This window comes from Lepus europaeus, chromosome 1 (assembly GCF_033115175.1).
Source record: "Lepus europaeus isolate LE1 chromosome 1, mLepTim1.pri, whole genome shotgun sequence".
Lineage (NCBI taxonomy): Eukaryota > Metazoa > Chordata > Mammalia > Lagomorpha > Leporidae > Lepus > Lepus europaeus.
In genome coordinates, this window is record NC_084827.1 from 13,457,332 (window position 1) to 13,470,156 (window position 12,825).

At 43.8% G+C, this 12,825-nt stretch overlaps 1 protein-coding gene across 2 annotated transcripts in view; it reads right to left on the reverse strand.

The window, feature by feature from the left end:
• Nucleotides 1-836: 836 nt before the first annotated feature.
• Nucleotides 837-12,825, reverse strand: part of NUP205 (nucleoporin 205) — an 81,362-nt gene continuing 69,373 nt past the window's right edge. For both annotated transcript variants that reach the window (XM_062195165.1, XM_062195197.1), the window contains exons 38-43: nucleotides 12,632-12,758; nucleotides 8,915-9,081; nucleotides 6,012-6,135; nucleotides 5,101-5,229; nucleotides 4,038-4,108; nucleotides 837-1,173 (exon numbers count right to left, since the gene is read on the reverse strand). In XM_062195165.1, the coding sequence (XP_062051149.1) occupies nucleotides 1,021-1,173; nucleotides 4,038-4,108; nucleotides 5,101-5,229; nucleotides 6,012-6,135; nucleotides 8,915-9,081; nucleotides 12,632-12,758 (771 nt within the window). In that variant the 3' untranslated portion in view covers nucleotides 837-1,020. The remainder of the gene's footprint in view (nucleotides 1,174-4,037; nucleotides 4,109-5,100; nucleotides 5,230-6,011; nucleotides 6,136-8,914; nucleotides 9,082-12,631; nucleotides 12,759-12,825) is intronic.

The window sequence follows — 12,825 nt, forward strand, 5'->3', positions numbered from 1 at the left end:
TCAGCAGTCTCTCCTAGTTATTAGGTTGAAATAATTGCTGGCTGGAGAGCAAAACACCCACTTTCCAATAAAATGGTCACATAAACACTGGAGCAAGAAATACGGGGAGGATTAGGTGAATTTTTAATGCTCATGTCAATTATACAAGAAAGATGGGCAGATGATTGATTTCGCAAAATCATTTCTAAGGAACAAATGCAAATTATTACATTGTCCTTTCATGAGCAGAACAGGAAGAAGGGAGCAAAAGCTAAATTACTGTAGAGAAGGCATAGCTTGGGGCCAGCACCATGGCGCATTTGGTTAGTCCTCCGCCTGCGGCGCCAGCATCCCATATGGGCGCCGGATTCTGTCCCGGCTGCTCCTCTTCCAGACCAGCTCTCTGCTGTGGCCCGGGAGGGCAGTGGAGGATGGCCCAAGTGCTTGGGCCCTGCACCAGCATGGGAGACCAGGAGAAGCACCTGGCTCCTGGCTTCGGATTGGCGCAGCGCCAGCCGTAGCAGCCATTTGGGGGGTGAACCAACGGAAGGAAGACCTTTCTCTCGTCTCTAACTCTACCTGTCAAATAAAATAAAACTAACCTTATAAAAAAAGGCATAGCTTGACTTTGAGACATTTTTATCACAAACTTTAAGACTGAGTAAACTACTCTAATAGATAATGGATACAGTTAATTATCCACTCTACCCCATGCAGTAGAAGTGTACCACAGGCCCAAAGGGTGAAAAAATTAGAATTTCCAGACTACTCTTAAAGTTTAGCACTCAGGACAATGTATCTGGGGAAAAACCACTTCTGTGGAAAGTTGATGCAATTTCAAAGGACCATGTCTGTTTTTAAAAAAGTATTTATTTTTCACTAGTGAGGATGGATCCAGGCAAAGAAGTTTACACAAAAATGTCCATATATAAAGAAAGAAATAATAAAATATTTTTGGTCATAATTTAGAAACAAACTAATCCACAAAAAGGAGACAGTTTCCCCCAATTCCTCTCTTTCACAGAGGAATACAGCAAGGGCTCAGTTCCTGGATATCCTCATGAGGCCGCGGATCCGTCTGACAAGAGCCTGGATGAAACTGTAGCGAGATCGAACCTTTGAGTACAATCCTTCAATGTCTAGGAGTTTCTTCTGTAGTGACTCTCCAAAAGCGTTGTTGGCATCAGCCTGAAGCTAGAGGTAAGAGAGAGGAAATTTTATTATTAAAATTACTACCTCAAATATTTATCTTTTCCTGTCTTCCAGTTGAAAATACCTCTGAATTTTTCTAATATGGTCTTTCCAACATAAAACACTTGGAATTGTAACATGGAACCAAGTTTACTAACCACATTTTCTGTCTGGATTTCTGGTGTGATTCTAGTGCTCTTCTCTCCTTTGTTGTGCTTTAAACAGCAACTTGATGCTAATGCTGACATATCGTCAAGCAGACAAAAACATTTCCTAAGGGGCTACACAACAAGTTAGCTAACAGTAGGTACTTTTGAAAAAAAAAGAGTAGGTGTGCCGGTGCTGTGGCGCAGTGGGTTAAAGCCCTGGTCTCAGGTGCCGGCATCCCATATGGGCGCCAGTTAGAGTGCCGGCAGCTCCACTTCCGATCCTGCTCTCTGCTGTGGTCTGGGAAAGCAGTAGAAGATGGCCCAAGTCCTCAAGCCCCTGCACCCACATGGGAGACCTGGAAGAAGCTCCTGGCTCCTGGCTTCAGATTGGTGCAGCTCCAGCCATCTGGGGAGTGAACCAGTGGATAGAAGACCTCTCTCTGTCTCTACCTCTGTCTGTAACTGTCTTTCAAATAAATAAAATAAATCTTAAAAAAAAAAAAAAAACAGAAAAAGAAGAGTAGGTGGGGAGAAAATCTTTTATCCTTCATTCTTTAATTTCCAAAACCACACTTGCTTTGGGAGGGGCAGCAGCAGCCAGGCAGCCCAGTTTCACCGGCCCCCAGCATGCACCCTTCCCACCCCCAAGATGCCCAAGAGGGAGTGAGGGATGAAAGCCCAAGAAGATAGGTGGGGTGGTCCTCCAAACCTGCTCCTACAAAAGTAGAAATGAAGTTAAAAAAAAAAAATAAGCAGCAAATTGTGTCTTCAGAAAGAAAAATACAAACGAAAGGGAAAAGAGAAGCAAAGAGAAAACAGGCCGCACTGGCTTAAACAAGAAACCACAGAGATCTGCCCGCAGGAATGGAGAACCTCAAGGCAAGGAGAGCCCAGCCTCCGGTGAGCAGTCTGATGACTGTCTCATCAGTGGTCCTGGTCTCCCTTCGTGAACCATCCAGGGGAATGGCTTCATCAACTATTTTGTAAATCCAAGTTTTCCAGTTGCTCTAGAAACATTTACTAAGAAAGAAGGAATCCAATCTCATCCCATTTTTTTAAGTGTAAATGATTTTTTTTAAAAGGTGAAATCATCTGCTGGTTGTTTATATTTCAGTCCAACCAGAAAACAGCTGGCTGCCGATGTACGGGAGGCTCTGACTGCCATGGGTGTCAGCTCAGACGCCCATAGATGGGTGACAGGGCTTATATCCCATATTACAAAGCATACTAAATGGCAATGTGGAGTCACAGTTGTGCGTTTAATCTGTTGTTGTTCAGTACAATTGTTTCCTACAGAAAACCACTCCTTAACACTGTCCTGTCAGAACAGGGCATGTTCCTTAACATGTTTCGTTGTGATTTTTTCCTGATAACTTTGTTGATATGTTGTGAAAGGCTGAAAATTCGAGTAGGTAATTTATATGATAAACTGTGGCCTGGTGGGACTTATGTAATAGCTTGTCAATATTTGAAGATATTGGTACTTAGTATCTTGTTAAGGAAAATTTGCCTCCAAAGGCAAAGCTGGAAAGTCACTGGAATAACTTTTAAAAAGGATCACAATACATGGCCTTTTAGATTTTTGGTACATATATTAAGAATTGTGCACAAGTGGAAGTATCTGTGTACTGATTCTGAACACAACCAGGAAAATCTTGAATATGAAAGAAAAAAAAAAACCATTTGCTTGTTTTCAAGAAATATCAACTGGGTAAGACAGGAGAGGGGGTTTAACCTGATACATGCTTTAGAATTCAATGTATTCTAGAATGCATATGTAGTTTTAGGTGAGTCTTTTGGATCCACCCTTTTATGCTAAAACACTAAAATTAAGCAGCAAATTAGATGGATCTTCTTGCCTTCAGTTTTGTGTTAAAATTACAGCACAGAGATTATTTATTAATCCTGCATTCTCAAAGAACCTTATAACAGACTAAATGAAACAAAAAGTCATAAGTTCAATATATATGTATTAGACATCTTCTGGATGACTTTCTCTGTTTCTCTCTGGCTGTAATTCTGTCTCTCAAATAAATAGACAAATAAAATCTTGAAAAAAGGAAAGGTAGCAAAAAAGAGAGCAGGAAACAGCAGAGGCTTTACCAGATTAGGACTCAGGACATTGATACACCTGGTAGAGATCAGCTGTAATTCAGTTTCCCTACTATCACATATCCTGATACCCGTCTCGTTAGGAATATGACTCTGCTATTAGTTTAGCATGAGGTTTTCATCTTTAATGTCTTTGGAATGCACTTCATTTTCTCCACCACTGCTGATCAAGAAGTAACTAAGAGTATAATGATGTATATTACTAGAGCCTATGACCATGGGGGAATTCTTGATGGCTACTCTCAAACTTAATTATTTCCTGAAAAATGGAGTGCTGAACGATACTTCATGACTAAAGATTCTCTAAAGTTAATCAAGGGGGTTCCAGATCACAAGGTCCACCAGTCAGGAACACCTAGTACATTCCAGGGGCTCTGCTGGGCGCCTCACTTAACTCTGACAAAACCCTCAGACGTTGAATTATCATTCCACTTTCTAAGATGAAGAAATCAAGGCTCAGTTTAAAGTCACACAGCTGTGTGATGTCCAAGGCAGAATTCACATCAGGTCTCTGTATGCAACCCTGAGAACTATAATCTTATTACTATCCCAGACCTTCCTTTTTACTTTAATAAAGAAAAAAGAAGTATAAGAAGCAAACCTTACCTGGTCTATATCATGTTGGCTTACTATTGTCAGTCCACTTTTAAAATCTAGATTGGTTTCTGAGAAGGAATCTAGAGATAAAAGTCACAGTCAAACCAGCTTTGCAAGTACAGTATACAAGGAGTCTTCTTCAAAACTTTCACAGAAAATGTGTATCATGAAAAAACTATGCATAGATTTCAAAATATTTTTGCACCAAAATGAACTTATCATTTAATTCCATTTTCCCATAAGTTTTCTGAAATAGTCTCATCTTCACCCACCAGGGGAAGAACCTGCTAACAACCAAACCACAGATCAAGACTGGGAGCTCCATTTTCCGCTTTAAGCAAATGGAAGTCCTTCCCTGGTGCAGCCTGGGATTCTCGCGCTTTTCTTCTCTTTGCTCCTCAGGAGGGATCTAACGCAAGCTCAGCAGCCACAGAGGCCTAAGAACCATGGCATGGGGTCTGACTCACTGCCATTCTTCTGGAAAATTATTTGTGATGAGGGGATTCTGGAGCTGGATTAGCCCTTAGCTTCAAGATGCTGAGGAACAGCTGATGAGCAGGCTCTAGAATATTCTTATCCTCAACACAACTTCCCACAAACAGAAAGCATGCTACAAAAAGAAACTAGCCTTATCTAGTAACAAAGTAGCTCTCAATTGCCCCTCATTTTTGGTAACAGAAAACTAGTTGTTCAAGTACTAAAATCCATAGGCAGGGCCAGTGCTGTAGTGTAGCGGGTAAAGCCGCACCTGCAGTGCCAGCATCCCATGTTGTTGCTGGTTCAAGCTCCGGCTGCTCTATTCCCATCCAGCTCTTTGCTATGGCCTGAAAAAGCAGTAGAAGATGTCTCAAGCCCTTGGGTCCCTGCACCCCATGGGAGACCTGGAAGAAACTCCTGGATCCTGGCTTCGGATCAGCCCAGATCTGGCTGTTGCAGCCATTTGGGGGGTGAACCAGAGGGTGGAAGACTCTGCCTCTCTCTGCCTCTGCCTCTTTGTAACTTTGCTTTTCAAATAAATAATCTTAAAAAAAAAAAAGGCATTTATGTTTCACTAATACAGAATTAACTTTACCTTGTAGCCTTCTGCTTTTAAATAAGGTTCTGGAGGCAAATAAGGAATCTTGAGAATCTGTTGGTGTGCAATGTAACAAGTAGTACTCCAGGTGGCGCCAAAGAATAAACAGGCAGGTCTCTATGATAACTGTATATGGGAACTCAGGTTAAAAGAAAATTGCATGACTTTTTTTTTAAATAAATCAGTTTCTCAGGAGGAGAAGAAAGGAGACCACACTCGTTTATGATACACCCACATGTTCAGTCTAACAGGGCAAGGTTCCAGTGACAACGCCTGCAGAGAAAGCAGCAGAATGTGCCAAGCTGAGGGCAAGCAGATGGGCACTGCAGGCTGCTACGTTGTTCCTCCTTTCCTAAGCAAACAGAAAGCATCTATAGCTATCCTAAGTGTTAAAAAGGTAAGAAAAAATATGATTTAGAAATTTATTAAGCACTTCTTGGAAAAAAATTACAGTTATGTCCCCTTCCATCTGGTTTTGGCACACAAATAATCTAAGAATAAGAAAATAGTTCCTGGGGCCGGTGCTGTGGCGTAGGGGGTAAAGCCGCCACCTGCAGTGCCGGCATCCCATATGGATGCTGGTTCGAGTCCCGGCTGCTCCACTTCCAATCCAGCTCTCTGCTATGGCCTGGGAAAGCAGTAGAAGATGGCCCAGGCCCTTGGGCTCCTGCACCCACATGGGAGACGCAGAAGAAGCTCCTGGCTCCTGGCTTCGGATCAGCGCAGCTCCGGCAATTGTGGCCAGTTGGGAAGTGAACCAGTGAATAGAAAACACCACCCCTCCCCCCGCCTCTCCTCTCTGTGTAACTCTGCCTTTCAAATAAATAAATAAATCTTTAAAAAAAAAAGAAAAGAGTTCCCACGTGGAGAGGTCATTCCATCCACATCTTTGGTTTCACAAAGGATACAAGAACACAGGGAAAGCAGTTTAGCGCGATTGTTGATCAGCTTCACCAGACGCCGTCTTGCTAGAACATACTTCTGGGCAGTGGAGATTTTATCAACACCAGCAGGCATCACAGACTGACACAGCTGAAAGAAAGAAAGAAATGCGGTGTGAGAGTGACATAAATGTAACCAAAACTGTAATGAAAATCTACCAGGAGCAGGGAGCTGTGTGAAGTGTTGTGAAGAACACTCAAGACAAGTTTGTTATCTAGTTGAAAAGACAGTTTTTAAAGGAGAGCCATCTACTACCAGGTATTTATCTAAAGGAAAGGAGATCAGTATGTCACCAAGATATCTGCACTCCTACGTTTACCGCAGCACGATTCACAACGGCCAAGAAAAAGGCACTGTGGGATATGTATATAGATACACACAACGGAGCACGAGCCAGCCTTTCCGAAAGAAACACTGCCATTGTGACAGCATGGATGAGTCACTGTGTGAAGTGAAACGTGCACAGAAAGGCACACACCACCTATTCTCACTCAGACGTGGAATCTGGAAATCTATCTCATACAAGCAAGCAGTGGGAGAGTGGACGCGTGGTGTTGGATAAAGTATGGTTAACATAGGTGCAGCTGGACAGGAGGAATAGCTTCTAATGTTCTGCAGTACACTAGGGCAACCGTAGTTGACAATATTTAATGTATATATATATATTTTTTAATTTTTTGACAGGCAGAGTTTGAGACAGAGAGTTATAGACAGTGAGAGAGTGACAGAGAGAAAGGTCTTCCTTCCGTTGGTTCACTCCCCTAAAGGCCGCTATGGTCGGCACTGCGCCGATCCGAAGCCAGGAGCCAGGTGCTTCCTCCTGGTCTCCCATGCAGGTGCAGGGCCCAAGCACTTGGGCCATCCTCCACTGCCCTCCTGGGCCACAGCAGAGAGCTGGACAGGAAGAGGGGCAACCGGGACTAGTACCCAGCGCCTCAACAGGGACTAGAATCCGGGTTGCTGGTGCTGCAGGCAGAGGATTAGCCCAGTGAGCCGCGGCGGCGGCCATTTAATGTATACTTCAGAACAGTTCACAGAATTCTGGATGCTCCCAACTCAAGAAATGATAAAGGTTAAGGTGATGGATCTGTCAGCTACCTTGGTATGATCATCACAGTTATATAAATATATAATGAAATATCACACTGTGCCCCAAGAATACGTACAACAGGCACTTCAAAAAAGTCGTGGGAAAATAGAATAAAAAGATATGTTTACTTTGGAACAAAAAAACTGAAATCCATGCACAGTTTTTTCATAACATACATTTTCCACTAACTTTTTGAAGACCCCTTATATGTCAATTAAAATTTTTAAAATGAGAGAGAAAGAAGAGCCAAAGAAGCAGTCAAATTCATAAATGAGCCGCTCCCACTGCTGCCTTTCAGAAAGTCTGACCCTGAAACACAGGCGTTTCCCACCTGCTGATGGGCCCGCCAATCCTGACCTTCCTGTCACACTAAAACAACACAAAACAGTAGGTGTGACAAAGTCATGCAGAGAGCTGTCTGGCATGTTCTGAAGAAAATGTACACCTACGGGGCCTCACAGAAATACCATCACCCAAACCTCCCAGGATAACTTGTCATCTGACACACGTCCCAGTGTAAGTACAACGGTTCAGTTTAACGTCTTGACACTGAGCTGAGAGAAATCACAGGGCAGTGATGAGGTTGCAGTTCTTGCAAGGACATATAGCGCCAGTAAGCTATATGACGGAGGAAAGACCGCTGGATGCAAGCCACACAGTGTCAGGGGCTACCTGCACCCACTCGCTCACTCCTGCCTCACCCTGTTCCCACCAGCCGTGTGCCTCTGGACAAGCTAGTCAAGATTCTGTGCCTAGTTTCCTCATTTGACAAATGGAAGTAGCATCAGCATTTATCTCCTACATTCACAACATGTAACTCAGGGCCTGGATTATAAACACTCAATACCTATCCCCCATAATTATCAGAAGAGTGGCAAGAGGGTGTAGGCTTTGCCCACTCAGAAGATCGACATGGAATTTGTTAGGAAATCTGGAAAGAACCAGAAGTGGAAATTGGCTCAACACGCAGGTTGGCATGGGACACCAAAAAGCTTCAGAACTGGGGCTGGCTCTGTGGTGCAGTGGGTTAAAGCCCTGCCCTGCAGCACTGACATCCTATATGGGCATGTGTTCAAGTCCCAGCTGCTCCACTGCCCATACAGCTTCCTGTTAATAGGCATGGAAAGATAATGGAAGACGGCCCAAGTCCTTGGGCCCCTGCACCATGAGGGAGACCTGGAAGAAGCTCCTGGTTCCTAGCTTTGGACTGGCTCAGCTCCAGCCGTTGTAGCCACCTGGGGAGTGAATCAGCAGGTGGAAAACCTCTCTCAGTCTCCACCTCTCTCTGTAGTTCTATCAAATAAATAAGATAACTCTTTGAGAAAAAGAAAAGCTTCATAACCGACCAAGGGACGTGTTACAGCTCAGCTGTGGCAAATAGAAAAGTCGGCAAGCCGCTGTGGAAGCAAGCTGGGTAAGGCAGCTTTAGCGCTAAGGCCAGGGAAGTCAGGTCTGATACAATGACCTCTATATTGGGGGAAAAAACTACACTAAATGGACAGTGAAGCTGCTGAAGTCACAGAGACATACACTCTACGAAAATAAATATCTGTGGTAGGAGTCCTAGCTCCTCAGCAGTTTACAGCACAACTATCCAACCCTCGTGGTTCAAAGGCCAGCTGCCTTTCTATTTTGCTGAGTGTGTTTTCTGGTCAAGAGTCTATGCTTATGAGGTTGTTGCTACAATGACAGCATCTTTTGTCCCAAGTCTGAGACCTGGCCCATCGGCGGTAAAAAGCAATGATTTCCCAAGTACCCAAAGCTCATTAAGATTCATACCTCTTTGATCTCATCTGGAGGAAGCTGCTCTACATTCTGTAGTTTGTTGACACTTCGCCGATGACTGTCATAATAGCTGAAGAAGTCATTAGCACTCTGTTTCAGCAGGTAGAGGATAATGCCCAAACCAGGCAGGCGCCAATACGGAACCACGGGAGCTTGGGAATCTAATAGATTTAACAATATAAAGCAACATTCTACTTACAAGTAGCTTACATGACTTTCAAAATACCTGCTGTAAAACAAGGGCTGCTCTGGAATTTAGGGCAAGTAAACTATCATTAAAACCAACCCAAGGTTACTTTTAAATACCACTGATAGTTCAAAGGTTCAAACAAGTGGTTAAAAGCTACTGTGATCCGGTATAGGGGACCTTAAGAGGACAAAGAAATTTGACAATGCTTTTAAAAGTAGACATGGGCAGGTTATACTTTATATTGCATGAAGATCTCTTTGAGAACTCTATGAAAGTTACAAACCTTTAAATCCATTCCCACTCCTCCCCTTACAAACATACAAAACACATATGCAAACTTGAGGTTCCTGACTCCAGCTGAAAAAACCTGACTCACTGGAAAGCTTTAGCTATATGAATTTCTTTTTCTCCCATTTTCCCAAATACCAGCAACAATCAGGGCTGGGATGAGCCAAACCCAGGAGCCCAGGTCTCCTGTGTGATTGGCAGGGGCCCACGTACTTGAGCCACCATCCACTGCCTCCTAGAATACACTAGCCGGAAGCTGGAGTGGAAGTGGAGGTACCTGGGAACCAACTGGTAACCCAATATGGAATGCAGGCATCACAGTGGTGGCCAGCTTGCTGTGCTACACACCTACCCCATATGGACTCACTTCTAGCCTGTATCTTCCTGGCTACTGAATTCCCAGTTCAAAGACAGTCTTCCAAAGAAACAGGGAGAACAGTAACTGAAATATTTTAAAAATGTAACTGCATGTAAACTTTAACAAGCCTTTTACTACAACTACTCCATTTGAATAGCGAAATGATTCGCCTTTCCTTTTTTGGGATTTATTTTTTATTGTAAAGTCAGAATTAGAGAAAGGGAGACACGTACACAAACACACAAAGAGAGAGATCAATCTTCCATCTGCTGGTTCACTCCCCAAATGGTTGCAATGGCCAGGGCTGGACCATGTGGGTGCAGAGGCCCAAGGATTTGGACCATCTTCCACTGCCTTCCCAGGAGCATTAGCAGGGAGCTGAGATCGAAGTGGAGCAGCCGGGACTCGAGCTGGTACCCATAAGGATGAGGATACTGCAGACAGTGGCTTGGCAATTGTTTCCTATTTCCAGTCTAAATGACTTATCACATAGAATATAACAAGAAATCTTTTGTTGTTGTTTTTTGGTTTTTTGTTTTTTGACAGGCAGAGTGGACAGTGAGACAGAGAGAGAGACAGACAGAAAGGTCTTCCTGGGAGCGGGAGTGGGGAGGGTTGCGGGTGGGAGGGAAGTTATGGGAGGGGGAAGCCATTGTAATCCATAAGCTGTACACTGGAAATTTATATTCATTAAATAAAAGTTAAAAAAAAAAAAAAAAAAAGAAAGGTCTTCCTTTTTCCATTGGTTCACCCCCTCAATGGCCACTGTAGCTGAGCGCTGCAGCCAGCGCACCATGCTGATCCGAAGCCAGGAGCCAGGTGCTTCTCCTGGTCTCCCATGGGGTGCAGGGCCCAAGCACTTGGGCCATCCTCCACTGCACTCCCGGGCCACAGCAGAGAGCTGGCCTGGAAGAGGGGCAACCAGGACAGAATCTGGCATCCCGACCGGGACTAGAACCCGGTGTGCCGGCGCCGCAGGCGGAGGATTAGCCTATTGAGCCGCAGTGCCGGCCAATAAATCTTTTTTTATTTTTTTTATTTTTGACAGGCAGAGTAGACAGTGAGAGAGAAAGACAGAGAGAAAGGTCTTCCTTTACCATTGGTTCACCCTCCAATGGCCGCTGCAGCTGGCGTGTTGCGCCGATCCGAAGCCAGGAGCCAGGTGCTTCCTCCTGGTCTCCCATGCAGGTGGCAGGGCCCAAGCACTTGGGCCATCCTCCACTGCCTTCCCGGGCTACAGCAGAGAGCTGGACAGGAAGAGGGGCAACCGGGATAGAATCTGGCGCCCAGACCGGGACTAGAACCCGGGGTGCCGGCGCTGCAGGCGGAGGATTAGCTAAGTGAGCCACGGTGCCGGCCAATAAATCTTTTTTTAAAAACTTATTTTCTATTTATTTGAAATGGAGAGAGACAGAGAGTGCACGCACTCCTCTATCTACTGGTTTACGTCCCAGATGCTCAACAGGACTGGGCCAGGTCAAAGCAGGAGCCAAGAACTCAATCCAGGTCTTCCATGTAGCTGGCAGGGACCCAGGTCCTTGACCCATCATTGTTACCTCCCAGGGTGCACAGTAGCAGAAGCTGAATCAGGAACACAGCCAACACTCAAATCCAGGCTCTCTGCAATGGGAGGCAGCTTCCCCAGGCAGTACCTTAACCACTGTACCAAATGCCTATCCCAAATTCTAATAAGTATCTATAGCTATTTCCCACATTTCTTTAAGACATACTCACCTAAGACTATTCCAAACCAATCACTGAATAAAAGGTATTATGTAAAGCTATCTTATTAGCTTAATTAAGGACTTCTTCCACATGTGACAAACAGATCATACCAGATGAAATCCTGCTCCCCTTCCCACCCTACAGCAGAAAACAACCTACAAATAACACAACAGGAACAGACACTGGTGGGAAAAGCAGAACGACTGTTGCCAATGGTAGAACAGTAGATGCCTGGGCCAGGAGTCAAAGGAAGTAATCAGATATAACAGGGCAAGAGAAGCCTTTAAGAAAGAGGAAATTATTTCTCTATTTTGACTGCTATAGTGCTCACAAATCTGTATTTTAATTACAAAAATTATTCAAACTGTATTCCTAAAATAGGTCAATTTCTTTGTATGTGAATAATGTCAATTAAAATTAATCCTACTAACTAGAACATTACCAGAGGCTTCCTGAAATCACCACCAGTCCACGCCATTACCACAACCAAGGATAACAGCTCTAACCAAACCGTATTCCAAATCTTCCTGCTGGGTCATTAGGAAATCACATACTTAAGTTAGCTTGCTGAAGACCTAAATTTCACCCTTTTGCTACAGAAATTTGGAACTATAATAGAAAACCTAATTTAGACACTGAATTCAGCTTAACATGATTTAACATACAAACCTATCTGTTATATTTTTGTATTTTTCACCCAGCTAGCTTACTCGCCAGTCCCTGAGAATTTCTTTGGAATCTCAAGTAGTGTTTAAAACTGTTCTCTCCCACATGGCTCTTCCACACTTATCCTCAGGAAATCTTGAATTTCTCTATTCTTTTCAGCTTTTTTACACCTAGGTCTGACAATAGTTCTTCTCATACTTTTTCCCCTACATTTTTATTTGAAAGGCAGTCAGAAAGAGACACACAGGAACAGAAAGAGCCTCCAGGCCAGGAATTCTGATATAAGATGCAAGTATTGCAAGCAACAACTTGGGCTGCTGTGCCAAATGCCACCACCCCACCCGTAGCTTCTTTTAAAAGCCATTTTTAAATTTTTCCATTATTGACTTGTAAAGAAAAAAAAATATATCACATTAAGGCCAAGATAAGAGAGCTGTGTCATAGTCACAGCAACTTAGTTCCACTGAGAAAAGACTGAACTCACCTTGCCGTGATCCATCTCTGTTAACCGTTTCTGAAAGGCTAGGGGTGAAGAGACACACAGCATGCTGGAAGGTAGGAGAACTCTGTAACATGAGTGATTGGCAATATTCCATTACATTGGCACAAATCTGCAATGGAAGAAAAGCAGTAACAAAAATATTAGCTGCCAAAATGCCATAAAGCCAGAGAAATCTA